Source organism: Astatotilapia calliptera, chromosome 4 (assembly GCF_964374335.1).
Source record: "Astatotilapia calliptera chromosome 4, fAstCal68.1, whole genome shotgun sequence".
In the NCBI taxonomy this organism is placed as follows: domain Eukaryota; kingdom Metazoa; phylum Chordata; class Actinopteri; order Cichliformes; family Cichlidae; genus Astatotilapia; species Astatotilapia calliptera.
Window position 1 is genome coordinate 18,337,746 of NC_137425.1, and position 25,575 is coordinate 18,363,320.

At 42.0% G+C, this 25,575-nt stretch overlaps 2 protein-coding genes across 7 annotated transcripts; one reads left to right on the forward strand and one right to left on the reverse strand.

Annotated features, from left to right (window-relative positions):
* Positions 1-1,053: 1,053 nt before the first annotated feature.
* Positions 1,054-20,804, reverse strand: rfx1a (regulatory factor X, 1a (influences HLA class II expression)). 6 transcript variants are annotated; one of them, XM_026165221.2, is made up of 19 exons: positions 20,646-20,804; positions 17,060-17,437; positions 13,746-13,855; positions 13,562-13,657; positions 13,052-13,327; positions 12,674-12,771; positions 12,170-12,557; positions 11,235-11,410; positions 9,399-9,518; positions 9,006-9,139; positions 7,507-7,625; positions 7,052-7,158; positions 6,764-6,915; positions 6,139-6,236; positions 5,653-5,802; positions 5,061-5,269; positions 3,579-3,732; positions 3,440-3,485; positions 1,054-3,349 (listed from the first exon to the last, which is right to left on the reverse strand). In XM_026165221.2, the coding sequence occupies exons 2-19, from the start codon at positions 17,415-17,417 to the stop codon at positions 3,189-3,191; spliced, it is 2,952 nt and encodes a 983-aa protein (XP_026021006.1). In that variant the 5' UTR covers positions 17,418-17,437; positions 20,646-20,804; the 3' UTR covers positions 1,054-3,188. The 6 variants fall into 6 exon arrangements, with proteins under 6 accessions (XP_026021006.1, XP_026021004.1, XP_026021000.1 ...); XM_026165219.2 differs by having other exon boundaries at positions 12,119-12,557; XM_026165215.2 differs by having other exon boundaries at positions 11,235-11,416; positions 12,119-12,557.
* Positions 20,805-21,639: 835 nt separating this feature from the next.
* Positions 21,640-24,628, forward strand: rln3a (relaxin 3a). Its single transcript, XM_026165224.2, has 3 exons — positions 21,640-21,808; positions 22,443-22,791; positions 24,025-24,628. Exons 2-3 carry the CDS (start codon positions 22,632-22,634, stop codon positions 24,306-24,308), a joined length of 444 nt encoding a protein of 147 aa, XP_026021009.1. The 5' UTR covers positions 21,640-21,808; positions 22,443-22,631; the 3' UTR covers positions 24,309-24,628.
* Positions 24,629-25,575: the final 947 nt, after the last annotated feature.

The window sequence follows — 25,575 nt, forward strand, 5'->3', positions numbered from 1 at the left end:
AAAATGAGCATCAGAACAGAGAAAAAGGTGATTCAAGTGACTATGAACTTTGATCTGTTCAGCTTGTCCCCACACAGACATCTCTAGAGAATGAGAACATTTCTTGAGCATTACAATGAGTTCACTATACTTTAATAGCTTCCACAGTCACCAGATCTTAGTGCATTAGAACATCTTTGGGATGTGGTGACACGGATGATTTCATTCATGGATGTACAGCTGACAAATTTTCCGCAACTGTGTGATGCTATCATGTCAGTATGGTCCAACATCTGCGAGGAATGTTTATAGCACCTTGTTGAATTAAGGCAGCTTAAAAAGCAATAGTGGCTCCAAACCAGTAACTAATGAAGTGGCTGCAGAGTATATAATACATGCCCTGCTGTTGCCAGCCATAAAAGAGCACTTGAGGGAAAACACCACTAGGGGTCACTGTTAGCTTACCTGACGTGATACGTAAAGGAGGGTCTCTTGACATAAATGACATGTTTGTGTGTCTCTGAGCCTCATTAGGTGTGGCCACTCATGGTACTTTGACACTTTATGACACTTTGCAGTCATTTACTTGCGCTTTTCTGCTTTTATCTGAATATTGCTCAGCTATTTATTGCAAAACTTTAAAATCCTGTGTGTACCATGGGACCTCGCACATGCAGAAACACTGCACCAATAACATCTTTCTCTGCTCTGTACCTCTGATTCTTCCACCTCTGCTGTTCTCAGTGAACACGCTCGGGTTACCAGTTGTCAAAAGTTGCCAGCACAATTGATCCGTTTCTGCTCTGCTTAAAGCAGGCTGACTTTTGAGTTTCAGGTATTCTGCGTTTCCTGTTCCAGTGTCTTATTTATACAGCAGCAGAAGTGGTAGCAGACAAGTGTGTTCGTGTGAGCGTGGCCCAGGAAGTCACGGTCTTGTTTTTTTTTTTTTTCAGCCAAGGGTGTCAAATTTAATAAGAAAGTGACTGTTTTTCAGACAGTAACCCCGCCCTTACACTGGTAATGACTACAGAGATGATAAAATCAGACTCAGAAACCCACGAGAGATATCCGGAGTAATTTTAAAAATTCTTTAATTTATATCTTTAAAATTAAAAACATCTGAATTGCATTCTACCACCTCCAAAGGCACAGTCATACTTAGAGCAGACCAAAATTCAAAAAACACTGCCACTGAACATCTTTTTTTTTTCTCATTTTGTTTTGTACATAAGAAACAACGCACTATAAAAATGACGAACATTTTTTTCCTTTTTTAGTGGGTAAACAATGGCCATTCTGCACGCTGTAGATCATTAAAAGACTGGAGTGATATGTACTCAGCTGTGGTAGCGCTAGACTTCGTATAAAGGATGATGTGCTGGTTTGAGGCTGGCAATGCCTGTGAAAAAACACGCACCGCTATTTATAGACAGTATTGACAGAAATGAAAAAGGAATATGACAACTGATCTCAATGAACAGTGTTTTAGAAGCAAAACAAAGCCATCGGGCATGAGAGTGAGAAAAAAAACATAGTGAGACGAGGGGAATGAGATGAGCGGTGGTGGACTGAGCAGATCTCTCACCTCGGTCGATTTCTCTGAATCTCACCGAGGGGTGAGAGACATTTGCATGAAATCTGACGCCTCCATCTCACCGTTTAAAAAAAAAAAAAAAAAAAAAAACACCTCGAAGAAAGTGAGGGGGGAAAAAACAAACAAAAAAACTTTTAGACAATAAAGTCAACATGTGCAAAGAGGCAGGGCCTTACTTAGCCTGTGAGTGGAAAAGTCATCAGATATGAAAGAGGATCGATAACCGAACGTACAATCACAAATCAATAATGCACACGAGGGTTGCTTACAATGTGTGACAACACAGCACCGTACACTGCACAAGAGGTTCACTTAGTGACAACGAAATTCAAAATAGTGGATAAATATACAGTAGAATATAAGTATATCACCGTTCTTACTCAGGCACAGTTCTTAAAAAAACAAAAGAAAGAAGAAAAATCAGCGAGGATCAAAGCAAACCGGTTTGGCACCCAGAAACACACAAATGTGGGGAAAAAAAACAGAAACAGAATGAAATAAGGCAAAAACATAACGAGTCGAGGGCAAATGAGGGCACAGAGGAACTTAATGGGTGGATAGGATTGAAGCACTTAAACATAAACTATGGTACACGTACGGCACTTCTCTCTCTCTCGTGGGAACCAGATGTTCTTGTTTTAAAAAAAAGGAAAAAAAGAGAATTTTTTTCTTGCAGCAACTAACAGGAGTTCCTACTTCACAGCTGGAGCTTCATCTTTACAAGTGTTTGTGGCAGCTGAGGTAGGCACTCCGAGAACACGAGAGCTTCTCTTTTTCTTTTTTGTCTTTTAACAGGTGAATCACACAGGAAATCTGCACACGCCATCAAAAAAAAAAATCAAACCATGAATGCTCTAGAAAATATCTACACAACAGTCACCACTCGGCATGAGTCACGCAAACAGACGCGCACGACCGGGTAAAAACGCGTGTTCACTCGGCCTCTACAAATAACAGCAGAGCGGTGTGACCACAGTGCTCGTACAAGCTGACACACACACAAAAGTCGCCTGCTGTCTTTAAAAAAAAAAAAAAAAGCAACAACAACAAAAAACCCTACGCTCCCACAAAGCGGTAAATGAAGTAGTGACTAAATTCAAACACCGCTTACGGTCCGCTCCGCACACAAACACACCGCAGTACCTTTTAAAGACCACTTTGATACGGCAGTGACAGTGGTGGGAGGGCGAGCATTCGTTTTACAGCAATGAGAGGGAAAAACAGCGAGGCTGCGGCGCGATGAGGAGATAAACGAAAAGAAGTGCCTGGCTTTAGTTTGTTTTGTTTTTACAGATTCATACAACTGAAGGTCCTCTCTGCATCAAGAGACCCTGGGTTTCTGAAGCCACGTCCTGTTACAAAACGCCACTGACTGTGGGAGTAATCAATGGTGGCGACAGGCGGTTGTGCCATCCGGGCAGCAGCAGTTACTGACTTGAGTGTGTTTTGATTGTGTGTGCCTGAGGACTGCACGCAAACAGAACCATATGCAGCGAGAGTGCACGCGGGCGCACCTCAACAAGCTCTATATACAGGTGTCAGGGGGTATAAATTACTGTTCTTTGTACATCGGCGTGTGTGTTTGTGAGATCAGCACATGTCATTTACACTGCGGCTAGTTGTCAGCTGACCCGGTGGCGAAGAGAACTCTCTGGTCAGTTCTGGCCAGCTTGGCAGGCGGCTCCAGAGACTCCTCTCCGAGCACGGCCCCGTCTGAGGGAAGGGACAGCTCCTGACCTTCTTCATCACTCTCCTCCTCCTCTTCTTCTTCCTCTTCTACAACAGACAGCATAACAGAGATGGTTACCAGCAAAGCTTAGAGCACAGGTGTCAGTTAAGACGAGCTACAGCAGAATCAGTGCAGACCTTTATCCGGATCCAGCTGGTTCAGACCTCGGCCTAAGCTGGCAAACTAATGGCAAGAGGGGATTTGGTTAGTGGTGTAAATGTGGCTTACACTATTATATGAATGTATTTGCATTTCTGGATCCGTGTATGTTGATACCTCTCCCATAACAGCAATGGGGGTCTCTCCTTTAGCCTGGGCCACTCTGTGCTCGATAAGGTAGTACATGTACTCGTCGTATAGCAGACGAATCAGGTGAAAGGATCCGAAGCTGGCGGCACTCCGCAGGGTGAGGTCTCTGATTACCATGGAACTGAGGAACAGAAATGGGAAACAAGCCACTCTTCATACATGTACCACTTCTCTAACTTACAAACAGAAACTGCTTTTTTCCTCTATCTCATTGCTTTACTGGGACAAGGTTGACACCACAAGTCGAGTCGGTGACTTATTTACTCAATTTGAGTATTTGATAAGTTCCTTCAATAAAGCTGTGTGATGTGGGGTGGTTTGGATTTTAAATTTCAGCTCTGCTATTTATTCCAGACAGGTCTGAGAGCGATTCAGAGCCTTCGGATTTCCATCCAGTCTCCAAAGGAGGCAAATGAATGGCAACTGACTTGTAATGACCTGCTTGACTAAGACCCTGCTTATGGGATGAGCTTGGTTTTATATATATTTATATAAATAAATAAATTAAATTCCCCACTCGCCCTTTATCCTTCTTTATCTTTATCCTTCAAGCTCATGTCTCTACCAGAGGCCTAGGAGCTTGAGGGTCCTGTGCACACACACACACACACACACACACACACACATATATATATATATATATATATATATATATATATATATATGCATATCCTTGCTTTTTTTTTTTTTATCACTATGGCATATGTGCATAGGAAGGTATATGGATGCATACTTACGATTACAGCATAGAGGTGGATGAGGATTATTGTTACTGTTACTTTTAGCATTTATTTAGGAATATGGTTATAATGAGTAGTACACTCATCCTTTTCTCATGTATATCTCATGCACATATCTTTCTTTCTACATAGCACTTTAATTCTTATTGTCTGCACTGAAGCACCGCAGCAAATTCCTAATGTTGTAAACCTCAACATCTGGCAATAAACCCATTCTGATTCTGATTCTGATTCTGATCTCTACTATCCTAGTGATTGTTTTCTAGTTTGTGTTGTTATTGTAAGTATTCTATGTCCTTGTCTTGGTTATCACTTTTTAAACTGCTCTCTTGTTTTGTTAATTTTAAAAAATCCAGTCATTTAAAATTTGGACAGTTTTGATGATTATCTTGTGATTATTACAGTTAGCAATGACTTAACAAAGTACAGACTAGGTTTGTTTTAACTTCAGGACTAAAGCCTGCAGCTCAAACTGAATACAACATCACAAAAAATAATGCAAACTGACAAAGGCCATTTTAGCCCTGTATACTTCAGCTCTAAATTGTGCACTCGTACACTCCTCCTTCATCATTTTTACCAGACATTTAGCTCAAAAGAGGAGAATAAAGATCCAACCAAATCAAATCTATCAACACAAATAAAAATGGACTCAGAAAAGGTCAGGAGAGGCAGAACTTGGAATTCATTCTTTCTGACTGCTCCCCACCTGTAAAAGGACCACTTGAGCAGAAAGAGCTTGGCAGCTTTAGGGAAAGCAGGGCTCTGTTGGTAGGGCTTTAGGACCTGGGAGACCACACCGTCAAGCCACGCGGCCCACTGCTCCAGTGAGTTCTGCTGCTGGAGGGTCAGCTTGAAGTCCTGCTCGAGCCGCTGGACCACACGGTCTTCGCACCGGCACACCCATGAAGCCTGCTCCTACAAAAGCACAAACAGGGAGAAAAAGGCAAAGTGTCATTATAGGGCAGTCACATCTGCACCAGTAAAAGAGGCTGGATGACCTTATATTTATAAACAGCAGCAGATGATGGAACTTAAACCACGCACTAGCACTAAGTTTACTGTTCAGTATCTGAACATATAATCAGGCGGAAGAAGCAGTTTCTTAGAAAAACCAAGTGAGCTTCCTGAACAGTAAAATAAAAAAGAGACACTATGACGGAAGTTGGATAAACAAATAACACACGAAACCTCAGTGTAACCACAAGCTACAGAGTCAGCTGCAAAACCAAAGCGGCATTCAACCACTGACAATGTCATCAGCGCGATTTAATGAGAATGCTGCTAGACACTGAACCGACCTGGACGTTGGCAAAGTCGACGCGGTTGAGGTCGGACAGCATCTGATTGATCTGAGCCGTGTTCTGGAGGACAGCACGGGCTGCCTGGGCCAGGTGGTTCAGACTGGTGTAGCGGCGCAGGGTCTGAGCAAAAGCATTGGCTGATGTGACCTGAGAGAGGAGGAAGACGACGGGTCAGAAAAAGATGCATATCAATATTTTCACAAATATCCGTATATAACAGATGTTTTCTGTGATAGCTGCTCACATCTGTTGTCATTTATTTACTTTGATGGAACCTCTTTTTTCCCTTCTTCACAAAAGCTGCACCGCAGAGCTTTTATATAAATTCAACTCTAGCTCCTGCTCACAAAAATCTAATAATGTCTGAGCTTAGAGTCCCACACAATAAGACGATGTTTTTGTCATGCCTGAAAAGACTGTTTGCTCCATGGCTCAGAAAACAAGCGGTTCCATCAGCGCCAAGCTAATAATGGAGGGCTTTACCTTGATGCGGACCATTTCCTCAGGGATGTTCATCATGGCATTGGTCAGCCAGCTCTCCAGGCTCTTGGCAAAGTTGCGAATGGCTTGAGTTAAGGCACCTGTGGGCAGAAATGGGTCTGTCACTGCTAGAGTGGGAAAACGATTATCTAATGTCTAGACAATTAGCCAAGGTTCTGCTGGTCAAAGATTTTTCAATTTTTATTTATTTTCTTTTTGGCATTACAGCTGAATAACCAGACTTGTATCCACTTTATGTGGATGTGGAACATTTTTTTCTCTGGCAGCATTGTGATGGGAAAGAAAATGACGAATATTCAAAAGGGAACTGTTCAAGGTCTTAAAAGTTAAACTCTGACTAAAACTATAACCGAAACCAGAAGAAATAAGTGTAGCTGCCAGTAAGGGCAGCGCAATGGGTACACGTGATGGAAAACAGTGTATTCTTTCACTACACATCCAAAAGGCTGTCAGGAGGATCTTTGCTCCCTAGTTGGCTCATTTCAACAACTTTAAATTGGCACTGAGTTTTAGGAATAGCTCTTTATTTGTATAAACACACTCTGTAGGCACGGATAAGCATGCTTACATGGTTCACTACATAATCAGTCTTCCTATAGAGCCTTACTGGGGATGGGTCTGAGGACATCAGGGATGAGGATTTCCACCAGGCCCTGGTAGAGGCTGTTGTCACAGTCGCGGCTCCAGCGCAGCACTGGCTCATATTTGCACAGCAACACCAGGCAGGACTTAGGGAGACGCTTCTCTGACTCATCGTGACTGCCGAGGCGCACACACACGCACACACAGTTTGTATGGAAATAGTAATGCTACGGCAACAGACAAATGTTTTTACTATCTTAGGACACAATCTGGATCTTGAATGAACGCCTGCCTGTGGAGTACAATCACTCACACGGCCAACGTGGCATCTCCGGCCTGACTTTGGCTGAACCTCCAGAAGGTCTTCCACAGAGTCTCCACTAGGGTAAACTGCAGGTTAACCATCACATCGAGAATAGCCTGAAAGAACGGAAAGAAAAGAATCCATACATCGAAGAATCGAAGACTGAGGACAAATAGATTATTGGGGTGGGGGTAGTGGGGCAACTGGAGGAACAAAGGAGAGGAAAACAACATTCTGCATTTCTGGATTTTGCTTTCAATGTGGTCTTCCTAACCTTAAAACTCATCTTCACCACTACATCTATAAGAACTTGACATTTTGATCAAATTACAGTCGGTTTTTCCCACTAAAAGGTTATAATTGGTGTAATTTCATTTAGAGTAGTCCTGCAGTGATTCACAGAAAGGAACTACACACAAAGGAAAAACTTCAGTAAATAGTCAGTGGGTTCCAATTTCGGTTACCTCACAATGTTCTCTGTACAGCAGCTGAAAGCTCTTTATGTGCTCCAGCTCAATGCCCTCTGGCAGAGACTTCCCCTGGAGATCGATCTCTGGGAACTCTGGGAGAGCTCTGGATGCATCTGGACACAGGACAAAGGAGCAGTGGATACTAAGAGAGAAATCCCATTAACTGCACAGAGTAATCAACATTTATGTGAATGCCACTAAATGTGCTTAGATGGACATGCCTGTTGTGGTTTAGCTCATAGTAGGAGGGATGTGGCATTTAAATGTTGGTAATGAGATTGTCTTTTTACATTATGTTCAGATTAAAAACATATAATCCGTCCATCCATTTCCATCTGCTTATCCAATTCAAGACCCTGAATTGGATAAGTAGGTAGGTCTCGAACAAACCTGGACATATTGCCAGTCTGTCACAGGGCAAACACACAAAGACACAACCATTTAAACTCACATTCACACCTATGGCTAATTTAGAATCACCAGTTAACCCAGCCCCTCTAACTGCATGTGTTTGGACTGTGGGAGGAAGCCAGAGAGAACCCATGCAAACACGGGGAGAACATTCAGACTCCATAAAGAAAGGCCACAACCAAATATGCTAGATTCAAACCCAGGACCTTTTTGCTGTGAGGCAACAGTGCTAACTACCATCCTGCCTTACACATATAGAAATAGCCATCCATCCATTCTCTTCTGCTTATCCAATTCAGGGTTGAAAGGGGGCGGGGGGGGGGGGGGCTATTCCAGCTGTCTTAGGGCAAGAGGTGGAGTACACCCTGGACAGGTCGCTCGTGTGTTGCAGGGCTAACACATAGACATAGACAACCATTTGCACTCACGTTCACACCTATGGGCAATTTAGACAAACACGGGGACAACCTGCAAACTCCACACAGGAAGATCCTGTCCTGGTGATGAAATTGAACCTCCTTGCTGTGAGGCTCTGAGTGTTAACCACTGCACCGCCAGCACAGCAGCATATAGAAATGTTAAACATATATCAGGTGTAAAAATCCCATCATGCTATCAAACAAAGGAACTACGCAATTCAAGTAAACACAGCAGCATAAGTATAGCCCTGTGTGCTATATGCTTACATAAATAGGAAACCATGCCTTATATACTTGTAATAAACTGTTACAGCAGATTCTGTTACTGGATTTGACAGTCCGTTAACAGGGCATGGAGGTCCTTGCTGCTAATAAAAATGAAGGCTTCCCAAAAAGCCTAAAACCTAAAGATGAGGAGACACACTTTGTCAGGCCAAATTAACAATTTACTTCACAGGGAAAAGCAAGTTCAAAGACTGGTGCTGTGTCAGGCACAGCCCATGCACTCTAAACAACCACATACTGTAATGCAAGGTCCTCACAACAAGCCCTGAGAGCTTACAAGAATATTTTGCTTGCTCACTCTTGTGACTCAACCAAATTAACATTAAAAAAAAAAGGCAGCACTCACTAACAAGTGTGTTCATTGTTTACTAAGCTCACCAAGGAACTGTTGGTACTGCTGAACCTGGGTGCTGATATCCACGTGGCCCGATCCCTGCTGCTGTTGCTGCTGCTGACCTGCTCCTGCTGCCGTTCCATTGGTCATTCCTTCCACCTTATGAACAGGCTTCAACCTGATAGGTAGGGAGCGAAAAAGCACATCAGGCATTCATGTCTAGACAAAGGTGATAAATAATGAAGTGAAATGAAATTGTAATTCAGTCTTATAATAAGAGCAGCAGATGCCCAGAGCCGCGAGAAGAATGGAAGACATGGTGTGAGAGATGGAGAAAAAACAGGAGCCGGTGGCAAAAACCGTATGAGGTAGAAAAAAGGTCAACTGTGTAATGATAGAGAAGATGCGCTTGAATGTGTAGACATTTCTGTGGATACCTCTGTTTCTGTGAGAACGGCTGTTGCCTCATAGCCAGGTGTTGTTGGTCTTCCATCAGCCGGAGAAGAGAAGAGCCCGCTTTGATTCTCAGCCCATAATAGTGGTATTTAGAATTACCCCTAACAGGAAGACAAATGTGGTTTGACTTTTATTTTTAAAAGAGCCTAACTCTATAGAGAGCATAGTGTTTATGCTGTCTGTTTAAATGTATGTTAACTCCATACAAGCCACATGTATAGTCTTACTATACACTGAATTAGAATTTCATAAAACACAAAGTATTTGCACCCATAGCACTAAATACTTTTAAAAAGTCATTTCACTAGCTCACTCACTCTCCCACACACATGCTGTCTGTCTTCATCACTACCCACATGTCTTCCTACACAAGGCAAACATTTCCCAATGCTCCAGAGAGCTTTATAGATGTTCCTAGAAAAATTAAAACAAAACAACACAAAAAAACTGCATTTCTGCTGGAAACTAATTTAAGGTACACCAATCAAGCATAACATATGACCACCTGCCTAATATTGTGTTGGTCCCCCTTTTTCTGCTGAAACAGCCCTGATATGTCGAGGCTTGGGCTCCACTAGAGCCCTGAAGGTGTGCTGTGGTATTTGGCACCAAGAGGTTAGCAACAGATCCTTTAAGTCCTGTAAGTTGCGAGGTGCGGCCTCCATGGATCGCACTTGTTTAACTAGCACAATCCAAATTCTTGGGAATTGGGAGGCCAAGTCAACACCTCAAAATTGTTGCTGTGCTCCTCAAACCTCAAACCAACCAGAGCACGTTATTCTGCTGAAAGAGTCCACAGCCATCAGGGTGTACTGTTTCCATGAGAGGGTGTACTGTGGCTATGCAGCCCCACACACAACGAGCTGTGATGCACAGTGCATTCTGACACCTTTCCATCAGAACCAGGATTAAGCTACAGGAACGGTACCGTGGCTGCATCAAACCACAATCAGCCTTGGCCGCCCATGATACTGTCATCATAACAGTGGTTCACTATTGTTCCTTCCTTGGACCACTTTTGATAGATGCTTACCATTGGAGACTGATAACAACCCAGCTCCAACCCAGTTTTCTAGCCATTACAGTTTGGCCCTTTCAAACTCAGAGAAATGCTTTTGCTTCTTGCTTTTAGCACATCGACTTTGAAGACAAAATGTTCACTTGCTTCCTGATGTATCCCACCCACTAACAGGTGCCATGGTGAAGAGACAATCAGTGATTTCACTTTACCTGTCAGTAGTCAAATCTTATGCCTGATTGGTGTGTGCATGCATAGCATTACGCACGTCAGTTACATGGAGACTACTGGTGTCTGGTGAAATGAACGGAGGACTACTGGGTTTGTGCTCCTGACATGCATCACTGCAGCAGAAAAGGCCACAGTGGAATGTGTGATGTGTTTGTCTGATCTCTCCTCTGTGGTCTTCCTCTTCTCCTCTTGCCTGGCAGCTCCATCTTCAACATCTTTTGTTCAATATATTCACTATCCGTCCTCTGCAGATGTTCAGACCATCTTAGCCTTGACTTTCTAACTTTCAAAACCACTCAACTTAAGTTGTCCCTCTTGGTCACTATCAATGAAAATCCTAGCAACTCTGCCTCCTGTCTTTTTGTCAGCATCACCATCTCAAAGCCATAAATCATAGAAGTTCCCTCTACCAACTTGTAAACATTTTCCTTCACAAACCCTTAGCATTTGTCTCCACCCACTCGACCCTGTCTGTCCTGTCTTCTTCACCTCTCTCTTTACTAATGGATATAAATGGGTTGCATATATTTTTTTTTACCCTATGAGTTTGGGTGACTACACAGCTTACCGAGTGCCCAGACGCCGTGTGCGTAGCCCCATGAACACAGATCTTATGAGTTTCCCGAATGACGCAGCATTAACAGGTTCTAGCTTCTGCTCCTGGCAGTGCAGCAAGTAATGGCAGTAAAGGGTGGAACGGGGCAGACTCACTCCTTCAGCTGTCTCATAGTTGTCCAGCAACCACTGTACCTGACACACAGGCAATGGAACAAAGAAAATAGCTGGTGCAGTTAGCAAAGCCAGCATATACAGATATACAGAAAAACATAGAGCAACAGATAAATGCATAACTATTACCACACATATCACACCTTTGAACAGATACATGTACATGACATGCACACAGACGCACACACACACACACACACAGATTTCTCTGGTATTTGTATTATACAAACGCAAATCCATTCGTATTTACAGTCCGTCTGTCATTCAGGAATGAAAACACAAATACATCTGTTTGCGTGCCGTGGCATACAACTTTGGTATGCAATGAATCAATGACCTGGAGTACTGATGGGATGCCGGCCAGACATGTTTTGGTTATGGCCATTGTATGGGGGTTCAATATGATGAATTTGGGATGAACAGTATAGTGTCAAGGCATTTCAGGCAAATTAAAAATGCCCCTCATTACATGCACTGCAATGGTATGAAAATGATGAGGTCATGGTTTTGTTTTCTTTGAGGAAATCACAGTTAAAGCAAAATAAATAAATAAATAAAATTTCAGCTAACATTTTTTGCTCCTAATCTCCAAATTGTTCACTTGTGTTTTCCACTTTGACAAAACTCAAACTATGACGTCATCAGTGTGCGCCACCAAAAGGGGGGGTTGTGTGGATGAGAACAGAACGAGAAGAAATTCCTGCGCTTGGCGCCTCTGCATACCTTCTTGTCTGCCGACGGCACGCTACTCTCCTCGCCCTCTGTAATACTCACAGTGGCCGGAGAGGCGCGGGCAGTGTGTGAGTAGTTCTGACTGTTGCCAGCTGCCGACCCGCTGCTGCTGCTGCTGCCGCCGCTGCCCAGCATGTAACCCCCCTGGATCACATAACTGCCTGCCGCGCCGCCGTTGGTCCCTGCCCCTTCTCCGGCCCCGTTGGTCGTGCCGCCTGCCGTCACCACTGTGGCCCCTCCCCCCGCCGCGGTGGTAGGCTGGGCCACGAACATCGAGACGCCCGCTGTGGTGCCGGCTGTCACGGACACAGTCAGAGGTGTGCCGGGCGTGGAGGCCTGGGTGCCGGAAGTCGGCTGACCTTCGTAATATGGAGCGGCGGTGGTCTGGGTGTACAAAGGGGTGTCGGTGTAAGGGAAGGTGCCGGAGCGACTGGATGAGAGACATGCAAAGATGGGTTACAAAACCAAGCAGCCGAAGAAAGAAGTAAGACAAAGAAAACAATAATTCTGTGTGGACAAGTGTTAGAAAATGAGGTTCATTCTAACATGGTGCTGGTGGTGTAGTTGTTGTCTTCTCCTTCAACATACTGCACTTGATTGGTGTACACATGTTGCACTGGCACTGATGTGAGCTGCTGCTGGACCTAAGGAGTGAGCGCGCACACACACAGACACACACACACACACACACACACACACACACACACACACACACACACACACACACACACACACACACACACACACACCAAAATCCAATAAATCCTCAGCCATCTTGTTGAACCACATCAACTCTTTCATCCTTTAGAATCTTAATATCTTTCATGTCCGGCCTTGTTTTTGCACTACAAACATTTCTTATACTGACAGCTTCTCTGTCCACTCATCTTTGTAGCAGCAGATTCCCTCGTGTCCCTGACCTACTTGGAAAGCGGCGGTTGCTGTGTGCAGAGGTGGCTGATTGGGACCTGAGCTGAGGATGGCAGGGTAGCCTATCTCTCTCTCAGCATGCACAGAGAGCATGCACAGTGACTGCCAATACTCATCCAAGGGGAGGTAGACGGGTTTGCAGCAGTAGCCGTTTACGCAGTCTGCTGACATCCAGGCAAGGCAGACTGACTCCTCTGCCTCATGACGCAGCTGCCAATCTTCTAGTTTCCTATCCCTGACTAAACCGGTCACCTCCGTGCTAAGGGGAAGCTGAAAAGTTGCAGATTTGACCACAGAAACGATGAGCTGACTAATACTGAGCCAAAACACAAGGAAGTTGCAAAGTTTTGTACGCATCACAAGTCACATTGATCACACATTTAGTGAAGTGAAGCTGTGATGACTAGCTCGCATTTACACACTGGTTAGTGAAAGCATAAGTTATTTTCAGACATCACGTATATGCCATCACCACTGACAAACTCCACTGGGAGTTTGGCTTACCTCCTGGGTGATGTGGACAGGCTGTAGACTGGTGACGCTGAGCTGTGTGCCTGGCTCAGTTTTGGCAATCTGGGAGGTGGCCTGCACCACTGACCTCTATTGAGATGAAGAGAAGATTCAAGAGCAAAGAAAACAACATAATATAACATAGACGGACATAACCATGTATGTGTGCAAATTTTACCTGCTGAGCTGTCTGCACCTGCTGAACAACTTGTGTGGGGACTCCAGTCTGCACCACAGCTGGAGGTGGACTGGAGTCTGACACACTGTCATTTGAGTGAAGGGAACCCTCTGAAAGATAAAGAGGGTATCTTAGTACCTGCACAAATTAGTGATTTTATTTCTACTTCATTAAGCTGATCATACACTGCCTCTCATCTCTTGCTACAGCTAATTAATAATAAAGTGGTAACACTAATGGTGTAATAAAGCAGATAAAATCATGTCTTTAAACACATAAAAGTATGCACAAATCAAAAATCTCCCACCTAAAAAAACATTTGCACTTAATTATTTGTCAACTTTTTGCTTGAAAAACCTTTATGAAAACTAATGATAGTAATAAAAAAAAACACCATCTTTTAAAGACACAATTAAAATTGACCACAGAGGATAAGCCTGTGACTGTAACACAGTTTTACTTCATTCGCCACACACCCTTATACCAAACTGGGATTATCCGGTATGTGAGCCGAGCGTTTTTGTCTTTACAAATACTTGACTGTACAAGTCGAATTCAATAAGTCGGGCAAAATCAGGTATTTCTGCTGCAGCTAATTACTAGTTTACTTACCTTCCACTTCTAGAACCTGTGCATTAAACTCCACGCCTCACCCTTTTTGATTTTGTCCCTATAAATCAAATCTGCTTTGTCAAATAAAATGATGAGTCTGAAAAACCCCTTAAGATAAATTCTCATCATCCATTGTGAAACACCTCTGACTGGTTAACTTCAGGCCTTGCGCCAACAGATCTTTATTTGTGATGTGTTATATGACTGTGGGGTGGCAGATAGAGACATATTTACACAGTCTGAAGCAAGGAACTTCTAGGACACTTGTGTTATGATATAATAGCTCTTGTCTAGACTGTCAACATTTAACTTTAGTAATCACACTGTTAAATGGATACAGTCTTATCTATCAGATAGAAAACAATGCGTGCAAATAAAGAATAGCAAGTCACCCTATCTTTACTGTACGCAAGGTGTCCCCCAGGGTTCAATTCTAGGCCCCCTGTTATTTTCACTTTATGTAAATGACTTGCCTAATGTGTGCAAAAATGTGGACACATCCGATACGTATGCGGATGATACGGTAATTTTTACGCAAGCCAAAACTGCTGATGATGCCGCCCATCAGCTTTCACTGGCATTACATGATTTACAAAAATGGCTGAATGACTCATGCTTGTGCCTTAATTTTAAAAAGGCCGTATCAATGTTTTTTAGTAAACCTAAAACAACCGTGGCTGCAGTAAAAGTTTGCTTGGGTGCACAAGAATTAATTAATGTTGAGGAATTTAAGTATTTGGGAGTGCTACTAGACTAAATTATCCTTCAAAAAACACATTGAAAAAGTAGTGAAAATTGTAAATGTTAATATACAGAACTTTAGACATATCTGCACATCATTAACAGACACAGCAGCGATTACATTCCTGCACTCAATGATACTGGCTCATATTGAATATTGTATTACAAGTTGGTCCTATACGAGCTCTGCTGCTATTGGGACAATTGAAGTATGCTACAAGAGAGCATTGAAAATATTAGATAAAAAACCTTTTTCATATCACCATTGTCAAATTTTAGAAAAATACAAGTTTTTAAATTTTACTAATTTCAAATTATTTAAATCTGCCTGTCTAATATACAAAGTTATACATGGTCTGGCGCCTCCACCAATGAGTGATTTTATTAAACAAAAGTCTACCAGTGTTGCCGGGTCTCAACTGACTCGAGCCACTGTTAGAGGTGATTGTGAACTGGCATTCAGGCGGACCACCTTTTCACAGAATGCTTTGTCATATCAGGGAGTGAGATTCTGGAATAGTCTTCCACTGTCAGTGAGGGAAAGTACAAGTCTCCCCATCTTTAAGAGTCACTTAAAAGGGCGGCTGAGGGACACACAAACATGTAATCATGTTTAATAATCATGTTTTATATTGGACGGGAAAAAGAGTTAGTGTATTACAAAAAGGGAAACAACTGTTAGTGCAATGGGTGAACGCAATATCACGATGGTCAGGGCATGTACAATACTGGGTTTTGTGCAATATAATTGATGTGTTTCCGTTATTGTTATTGTTATTGTTGTTGTTGTTGTTGTTATCTATACTGTCCTCTGTGTCCACTCTCCTTGTCACTGTTTGTGCTACAGGGAGTGCAGAATTATTAGGCAAATGAGTATTTTGTCCACATCATCCTCTTCATGCATGTTGTCTTACTCCAAGCTGTATAGGCTTGAAAGCCTACTACCAATTAAGCATATTAGGTGATGTGCATCTCTGTAATGAGAAGGGGTGTGGTCTAATGACATCAACACCCTATATCAGGTGTGCATAATTATTAGGCAACGTCCTTTCCTTTGGCAAAATGGGTTAAAAGAAGGACTTGACAGGCTCAGGAAAGTAAAAAACAGTGAGATATCTTGCAGAGGGATGCAGCAGTCTCAAAATTGCAAAGCTTCTGAAGCGTGATCATCGAACAATCAAGCGTTTCATTCAAAATAGTCAAAGGGGTCGCAAGAAGCGTGTGGAAAAACCAAGGTGCAAAATAACTGCCCATGAACTGAGAAAAGTCAAGCGTGCAGCTGCCAAGATGCCACTTGCCACCAGTTTGGCCATATTTCAGAGCTGCAACATCACTGGAGTGCCCAAAAGCAAAGAAAGGTGGCTATATTGGTCGCTGATTTGTTTTTGTTTTGTTTTTGAATGTCAGAAATGTATATTTGTGAATGTGGAGAGGTTATATTGGTTTCACTGGTAAAAATAAATAATTGAAAGGGGTATATATTTGTTTTTTGTTAAGTTGCCTAATAATTATGCACAGTAATAGTCACCTGCACACACAGATATCCCCCTAAAATAGCTAAAACTAAAAACAAACTAAAAACTACTTTCAAAAACATTCAGCTTTGATATTAACGAGTTTTTTGGGTTCATTGAGAACATGGTTGTTGTTCAATAATAAAATTATTCCTCAAAAATACAACTTGCCTAATAATTCTGCACTCCCTGTAGTATAATGTGATCACTGTTTTTGTCCTTGTCACATGACCTGTAAATAGTGTCTCTGTATGTTTTTACTAACTTGTGTTTAACACCAACCTGCCGGAGGGTCTGCAGATGGAAATTAGCCTAAGGCTATAATCTGGCATATTTACATTTGTTAAAATGTTCATTAATATGTATTGCCCCTCTTTCTAAAAAATAAATAAATAAAATAAATATTTAATTGGGATCACATGCACTGTTAGTGCAGAAAGCCTTTACCTGTGACAGTAACAACGATGTACTGTGGAGTGCTCTGAGCATTTCCTGACTGCGTGGGGGAGCCCTGGATCTCTGCAGTCACATACTGCGTCTGAGCTGGCTGGGCTTGCACTGTGGACTGGGTCTGACTAGCAGCGGGCTTTTGGGTGGTGATGGAAGCGGCTTGCTCTGTGGGAGTAGTTTGGCCTGTGGGTGTGACCACAGAGGGAGCAGCCACAGTAGTCTGAATCTCAGCCAAAAATTGTGGGGCAGTTACAGGGGTGGAGCTGGCATCAGGTTGACCCGTTGTCACAGTGACAGCAGTCCCCTGAGTTTGGGCCGCTGGCTGGATCTCACCTACGTAGCCTGTAGTGGCCATTACAAGAGCAGGGAATCAGGCTGGGGAAAAAAGAAAACAAGACAACAAGTTACACATTTTCAACCTAAGCTGTTTGTTTTCAAACTACAGGGTGGGCCATTTAAATGGATACATCGTAATAACATGGGAATGGTTGGTGATATTAAAGTCCTGCTTGTGGTACATTAGTATATGTGAGGGGGCAAACTCCTCAAGATGGGTGGTGACCATGGTGGCCATTTAGAAGTCGGCCATCTTGGATACTACTTTTGTTTTTTCAATAGGAAGAGGGCCATGTGACACATCAAACTTATTGGTAATGTCACAAGAAAAACAATGGTGTGCTTGGTTTCAACGTAACATTATTCTTTCATGAGTTATTTACAAGTTTCTCTTTGTTCACAGCCATTGACATGTCGAAGAGGTTAACACGTGAGGAGCGGATCGAAATTGTGTTGATATCTGGTGAACGCAGTAACCGGGTCATTGCAGCAGATTTCAATGCAAGACACCCTACGAGACCACCCATCTCCCATGCTGCAGTTAGCAAACTGCTTGCTAAGTTTCGTGAAACTGGTTCAGTGTTGGATTTGCCAAAATGTGGACGCAAGAAAACTGTCACTAATGAAGAAACATCAGTGGCTGTCCTAGCTTCATTTAGCAAGAGCTCACAGCGTAGCACTCGCCGCATGTCACTGGAGAGTGGCATTAGTCGAACATCCCTTCGGCGGATATTAGCTACTCACAAATGGCACCCTTACAAACTCCAGCTACTGCAGCAGCTCAACAAGGATGACCCAGATCAGCACACAGAATTTGCAGAATGGGCAAAACAAAAATTGGAACAGGACCCTCAGTTCACGCAGAAGATTTTGTTCAGTGATGAGGTAAACTTTTATGTGAATGGTGAAGTTAACAAACAAAACCACCGCTATTGGTCTGACACTAACCCACATTGGATGGATCCCTCCAAAACTGTTGGAACAACAAAAGTGATGGTTTGGTGTGGTATATGGGGTACAACGATAGTGGGTCCATTCTTCATCAATGGAAACCTCAAAGCCACTGGATATTTGAAACTGCTACATGATGATGTGCTTCCCTCTTTATGCACTGAAGCTGGCACGTTCCCTGAGTTTTTCCAGCAAGATGGTGCACAACCACATTATGGGTGCCAGGTCCAAGCATTCCTAGATGAACAGTTTCCTGGAAAGTGGATTGGTCGTCGTGGGCCAGTTGAATGGCCCCCAAGGTCTCCCGATCTGACCCCTTCAGACTTTTATCTTTGGGGTCATCTGAAGGCAATTGTCTATGGTGTGAAGATACGAGATGTGCAGCACCTGAAGCTTCGGATACTGGATGCCTGTGCTGGCATTTCTCCTGCCGTGTTGCAATCAGTGTGTGAAGAGTGGGAGAAGAGGGTTGCATTGACAATCCAACACAATGGGCAGCACATTGAACACATTTTATAAGTGGTCAGAAACTTGTAAATAACTCATGAAAGAATAAAGTTATGTTGAAACCAAGCACACCATTGTTTTTCTTGTGACATTACCAATAAGTTTGATGTGTCACATGGCCCTCTTCCTATTGAAAAAACAAAAGTTGTATCCAAGATGGCCGACTTCTAAATGGCCACCATGGTCACCACCCATCTTGAGGAGTTTGCCCCCTCACATATAGTAATGTGCCACAAACAGGACTTTAATATCACCAACCATTCCCATTTTATTATGGTGTATCCATATAAATGGCCCACCCTGTAGTAGACAATGCTGTGTTAAAAAAAAAAGAGGCAATGAGGCAAATTTAGTACAACCAAAATATAAACAATCATGAATAAGGAGTCTAACTTGTCAATTGCATAGGTAACATTTAAACAGAAGGTAGGAGGTTAAACTCTATCATAGGAATCAGCATTAGATCACGTCTTTTCTAACAATATTAGCCTGTAATAAGCAGCTCATACACCACACAGATATTTTTACATGCTCATTTCTCGCCTAGATGTAAATGAATGCTCGAGGGGGGTGTCTGAAAGTACTATTGTGGCCAGGGCCTCTCAGTGGTGCAACTCATGAGGGTATGCGGGGGAGGAGCATTGATGGGAACAAGCATTTTGGTGTCTCATTACCTGTAATGTGATCGCACCGCCTTTGATGTACATAGGCATGCCCGTAGAACAGCTAGGGAAAATCCCTTACCAAACTGTATTAACGCTACAGTGCTGTCTATTATTTTGCTTTATGTCATGTACACTGTCACCGTAATCCACATTTTTAATACCATAACACAGATAGTTAACTTATGGCTGTCAATAATTCAAGTCAAATAAACACAGCAGAAAGAAAGAAACATTTGTAACTGAAAATGTGTGTTTTCTTCTTTTCAGTTAGATAGTAGGGAGCTTGTTATGAATCTGAACCTGTAAAGGTGTACACTTAGGAGTCTGCGTCAGTGAACAAAGAGGTGAAAGTGAACTGTAACCTAGAAAGCACCTGCAGAACGCCCTCCTTCGCCACGCCCCTTACGTATTAAATGTCCGCCACCTGCCACAGCTTTCTAAACTTTCCGTTAAAAGACAGAACGGCATTTTAGTCAGCCTTCAATTTATTTAACTGCTCAAAACTAACACAAAACACGTCCCTCTATTAATTTTACAATCCCAAATTGGCCTCCCTTCTATTTTGGAAGGGATGGGGGCTGTCGCTAGCTTTATGCACCATATGTGTGTCTAGTCAGCTAACGGAGAAAAACATAAAGTGCAAACCCATCACTGACTGTACATAATTCACCGTTAACAAGATGAGTGTCCGTTTATAGTCAAACAGACGTTGGCTGCGAGCAGCGGCAAGCACTAGCCTGTCGTGACAGCCACTGATGCTAGCTGTGTAGCGAGATAGCAGGATCAGGAAGCTAACTGGTCTCTACAACAACCGCCATTTTGTACCTTTTGCATTTGACATCGCCATAACAACGGCCTGCTTGGGTATGCATCTATGGCTGCGTCGTCATGGCAGGCGAAATTCAGAGTCACACAGATGTGCAGCAAGCAGGCACAAACTATCGCACACTAGAAAGCCCGACCGGTTATCAGAATGACAGCTAGCTTGCAGGCTAACCCCCAGCTAACACTGGGAGGCAGTTGCCTGTTATGGCTACTGAAACAACAAGGGGGAAAAGCAATAGCAGAATTCAGCTGAAGCGTTAGAGGACATAAAATGCTACAGATCATGTTAAGAGCTTCACCTCTGGTTCCGCGTGTGTATTTCCCACTGGCAAAATATCTTCTTTTATTTTTATGGCGGTTTCAGTTGTTGTTGTTGTTGATTCTCGTTGCTGGGTTCTTGTCGCCAGGGCTACCGTGGCTATGGCGCTTCGTCCTCACCAGGGCAACTGTTGCTACCCACCCGCTCCCTTCCCTCCCCCTTTGCTGTTGTGATTGGCTGAGAGCTGCCAAATTGTCTTAAAGTGACAGCTCCAGGAAAATTTTACTACAAAGCCTTCCACGCCCATTTGTGGAAAATCCCAGAGGTGGAGGCTCCCAGTTAAATCCCAGTGAAAGTAATAGAATTGTTTGTAGTTTGTTTTTAAATTGGAATAAAATCAATGCACAGCCTATATGGACTGTCATTTAAATTGATCCATCTGGCTACATTCATTCAGTGACTTACCCAAGGGTCCATTAGTAGCCTACCTGAAGAATGGGCTATTGATGTGTTGTTTTATTTTAATATGTTTCTTCCTTTTCTTTACTCTCCTTTTACAATAATGTAAATATCAGTCCATAACAAGACATTACAAAGTGTTTTACAAATAAATGAATACAAGGAAACACAAGGCTATATAAAGACAAATTAAAAAGTTTTGAAAACAGAATTAAAAAATAAACAGTGAATTTTGCATTTTTACCTGTCATCACAACACATTACAGGTTATTATATATGTGCATGTGGCATATGACTGCATAATAGTGAGCCAAAGGCAAATTTCTTGCCCTAAATTTCATTTAATGTTCTCATCATACAACATAATTTATACATTTTTTTTCCCACACACCACTGGTTTATTTACTGTGGTCTGTAGCATTTTGATATTGCTCCCTTGACCTCCACAGGTTGCCCCAGCATGACAGTGTTTTAACAAGTGTCATGGTGGATACCTTCCCAAAATGTCATTTTGTTAGCTTTGTATCATCACATTAATTACAAATTCAGCACCCCTTTTGTAATTTCCTAAATGAGCGACCTTTGGCTATGCGGATATACAGATAAGAATGTGTTTTATTTGTCTCTGACTCATAATAAGACTTCTGTGTTATCAGACTTTGGAAATGTCACTGGTCCAGTCTCTCTTCTTCAATTCACCTTTTGGCAAAGAGCTAACAGGATGAGTAATTTCCTGCAGAAAAGGTAAGTTCTACATAAAGAATTTTTACGTAGGTTAACTGTGTCAAAGGTGATGTAATGAACTAGGATTGCAAAAACCTGAATGTATGGCTGTAATATTGTTAAATGTCATCAAGACAATTAAAGGCCACATGCGTCGGCAGAACTAACATGTTAATTCTTTAGGGACCATATTTTTTTACAGTGTGTTGGCATTGTTTTTTAATAATACAGTTTTATATGAATTAAATTGGATTTGTTTGAAAAAAAAATTGAACATGTAAAAGTCATTCAGTTTCCAATGGTCTGTGCAGAAAACTACACAAATATGTGCTATACACTGATTAATAACACTATATGTATTTTTTAAGTGCTAAAGGAGATGTATACATGTGTTTGTAAACTTTTTTTCACATTTGATATACAATATGTATATAAAAATGGTTATAATTAGTATACCAAACAGCAATCAAGTAATCTTGTTATAACAGTCTAATTGTGTTTGTCATTGTCAGTGATCTGTACACAATATGGGTTTTCTGGTCTGGTCATTTTATTATATAGAGGGACAAACATTTGCCTAAACTATTAGATTATAGATTCCTCTAACAAACTCATTAACTATGCCACCTTTGGTCTTCTTTTTGTCTCCATAAAGGTCTCCCACTGTATCTCCTGTTCAGATCTGTTCTTCTCTCAGAGGAGGCCTACATGCGCAGTATGCATCTCCTCCTTTTCAGGGGTTCAAACACCTTTATAAAGCGCGCCTGGGTCATCTAAAAAGTCATTGCTTATGCAAAGAGCGAGTTAAACCAAATATTCTCCTCCCACTTCTTGCCTCGCGACTATGTGGAAAGCTGTGGTGCTGGCTGTGTGTCTGCTTGTGGCTGGCGTTCAGCCCATGGATGACCCAGCGTATGGGGTGAAGCTCTGTGGCCGCGAGTTCATCCGGGCAGTCATCTTCACCTGCGGGGGTTCACGATGGAGACGGTCACTCAGGAGTTTAGGTAAGCCCGGTGATATTTCACTTTATTTTTTACCTTTTGCAACCACTTTTAAAATTTCTATTTGTGAATCGAGGTGGCTGTGGCTCAGGTGATAGAGCAGGTTTTCTACCAGTGGATTGATTCCTGACTCCTCCAGTCTCAAGTATTGTTGGGCAAGATGCTGAAACTCACGTTGCCCCGATGCATCTGTCGGAGTGTGTGAATGTCAGAAAGCACTCAGGCATAGATAAAAGCTCTATATGAATGAGTGAATGACACTTGTAGTAGAAAGCGCTTTGAGTGTTCAGCTGAGCAGAGACGTGCAATGTGCCATCCATGACTATGTAAATAATTTAGACTAGTCTTTTTCTGCTCATTTGTGATCATGCAGAGGTATCCAGAGAAATGATGGAAGGAAATCACCTGTAAGTTTAAGTGTAGAATGACTGGCCGGCTGGTTAGAATGGCTGGTTAGCTAGCAATGGATTACATATGATCAGATTACAAAAACCGAGTGACTCCTACTTAATTTTTAGCTTTTTATTATAATTAATGGTAGTATTATTATAGTTGTTGTTCTTGTCTGTTTTTTTTTTACCTTATTAACTATAATTTTATGACTTTTGCATTTCACATCTCTCTATCTATCTATCTATCTATCTATCTATCTATCTATCTATCTATCTATCTATCTATCTATCTATCTATCTATCTATCTATCTATCTATCTATCTATCTATCTATCTATCTATCTATCTATCTATCTATCTATCTATCTGTCTGTCTGTCTGTCTGTCTGTCTGTCTGTCTGTCTGTCTGTCTGTCTATCTATCTATCTATCTATCTATCTATCTATCTATCTATCTGTATTGTTGTTTAAGATTGAATTTGAGTGTATCCACTGAATTATGTTATTACTTACAAAAAAATGTATGAACTGTTCAGTAAATGACTACAGCTTAAAATGTAATTGCTCTCAGCCCTGAAAGGCTGAAAATGTGATATTCTGAATCAAAGTGCCTTGGTTTTCATTTACTATAATGATGTGCGCTTACTATTCTGAGCTATAAACCACCAAATGTACATTTAAGCATCTAACCCACCAGGCACACTTGGCAACAATCCAGTGGCATCCCACCCTCGCTCCTTCCATCGTATCGTCTCCAGCAATAATGAAATGCAAATAATGCACATATTTTGCTTGGATGCAAGAGAAACCCATTCCTTCATACTTTATTGTTTTTACTCCCACAGATGCTTCAGAGGACCCCTTCACCTCCCCTCAGGATGAACTCTCAGAGGGCTTGAATCACAATTTTGCGGTGGAGAGTCTCCTTCAGAGAAACACAGATCCAAGCTCCGCATCCAGAGACAACCAGGAGGGAGCGTTCAGCCGCTCCACCCGTTCATTCATCACCGAAGAGATACTGGAGGCGCTTCGCAAAGCTGACCGCAAAGGCCGCGATGTGGTGGTGGGTCTCTCCAACGCCTGCTGCAAGTGGGGCTGCAGCAAGAGCGAGATCAGCTCTCTCTGCTGAGGGTCGATATATGCAATCTGAGCGCGCTGGCTGCCAGGCATGTTGTACACCTTAATAAACAAACAGAGACACACATATGCACACGCACTCTTCTTTATTCACTTTTTTGTGAATTTTATATCCTGCGTGTGTCTGTTCAGTAAAGTCTGTTTAATGTCTTTAATTTTCAGTATCAAGTAAATCTTTATGTGGCCAGTATGATATATAAAGAGACACGTTTGTTTTATGACGTCTTTGCTTGTTTTCCTTTTACATTACCAGTAACTTTCTCTGCTGCAACTGATGAGAGCTCAAGGGAATAAAATGCTTTGCTAAAATCATTTGAGAACAAGTTCATTAAAAAACTAACAAACACACTCGTCACATGACACGGAGGGATAAATGAATGGAAAATTCATTACAATCTGTGTTATAACAAACATAAAGTGACAGGTAGATGTGTATTTTTACCTCAGTCCCCAATGCTTACACAGCAGCTTTGCTTCCCATGAAATATGCTGCTGTGGCCTACTTAGCTTTTGAGGCATTTCCACTTCCTTAAAAACATGCTGTAATTGGTGGAAGGGGGGCAAACATTAAAATGTACGATACTTAAGTCACTGCAGCATAAAAATGACTTTTACTTGGGGGAAATTATATTTGCAGAGTCGGTTTCCACAGTTGATATGCTGCTTTCAGTTTAGGTTTTAATGTCTGTTTAGTTTCAGTTTACTATTTATTAGTTTCAGTATTAGGTTTAGTTTAGTTAGCTTTGGGGTTTTTTTTTTTTAGCTTTGATCACTGATGCTATTTATCTAGGTCAACAAGTTCACAAGGGGTCACAAAAAAGAACAATATCTCATGTCATGTAAACATACCCTCTGGAAATGCATGCACGAAGAGCCTCTGATGCAGGTTAACACATGTTACTGTGATTTGTGTTTTATGTGCCACATATTTTTTTAGTTGGTCTAATGTTATATTAGCTAACAGTTTAGCTTTAGCAAACTGATATTACTATTCTACTGCTCTATCACAAACACACTTACCATCCACTTCATACAGATTTGTAATAAAATGGCTAGTGTATATATTTTTTAATTCAAATGACCATTAGGACACATAGATTTCACATGAATACGTTTAGAGAACTTTCCTATAATGATTTTTAAAGGTTGCAAACAACCTTCAGGATATTCTTTTAAAAAGGAAACAAGCAGACACAAACGTGTTTCTTAAAACAGGTAACAGACTCTAAAACAGAGGGAATTATGGTGTGTTCAAAAGT

What these genes read in the sequence shown, in the direction of transcription:
- rfx1a (XM_026165215.2), bottom strand. Translation starts at nt 17,417, where the DNA reads ATGGCCACTACAGGCTACGTAGGTGAGATCCAGCCAGCGGCCCAAACT. An exon ending in GCAGTACCAACAGTTCCTTG is followed by an intron (nt 7,626 to 9,005) that starts GTGAGCTTAGTA and finishes TCCTGTGTCCAG; the next exon opens with ATGCATCCAGAGCTCTCCCA. An exon ending in CCAGCTGGATCCGGATAAAG is followed by an intron (nt 3,350 to 3,439) that starts GTCTGCACTGAT and finishes TGTCTGTTGTAG; the next exon opens with AAGAGGAAGAAGAAGAGGAG.
- rln3a (XM_026165224.2), top strand. Translation starts at nt 22,632, where the DNA reads ATGTGGAAAGCTGTGGTGCTGGCTGTGTGTCTGCTTGTGGCTGGCGTT. An exon ending in ACGGTCACTCAGGAGTTTAG is followed by an intron (nt 22,792 to 24,024) that starts GTAAGCCCGGTG and finishes TTACTCCCACAG; the next exon opens with ATGCTTCAGAGGACCCCTTC.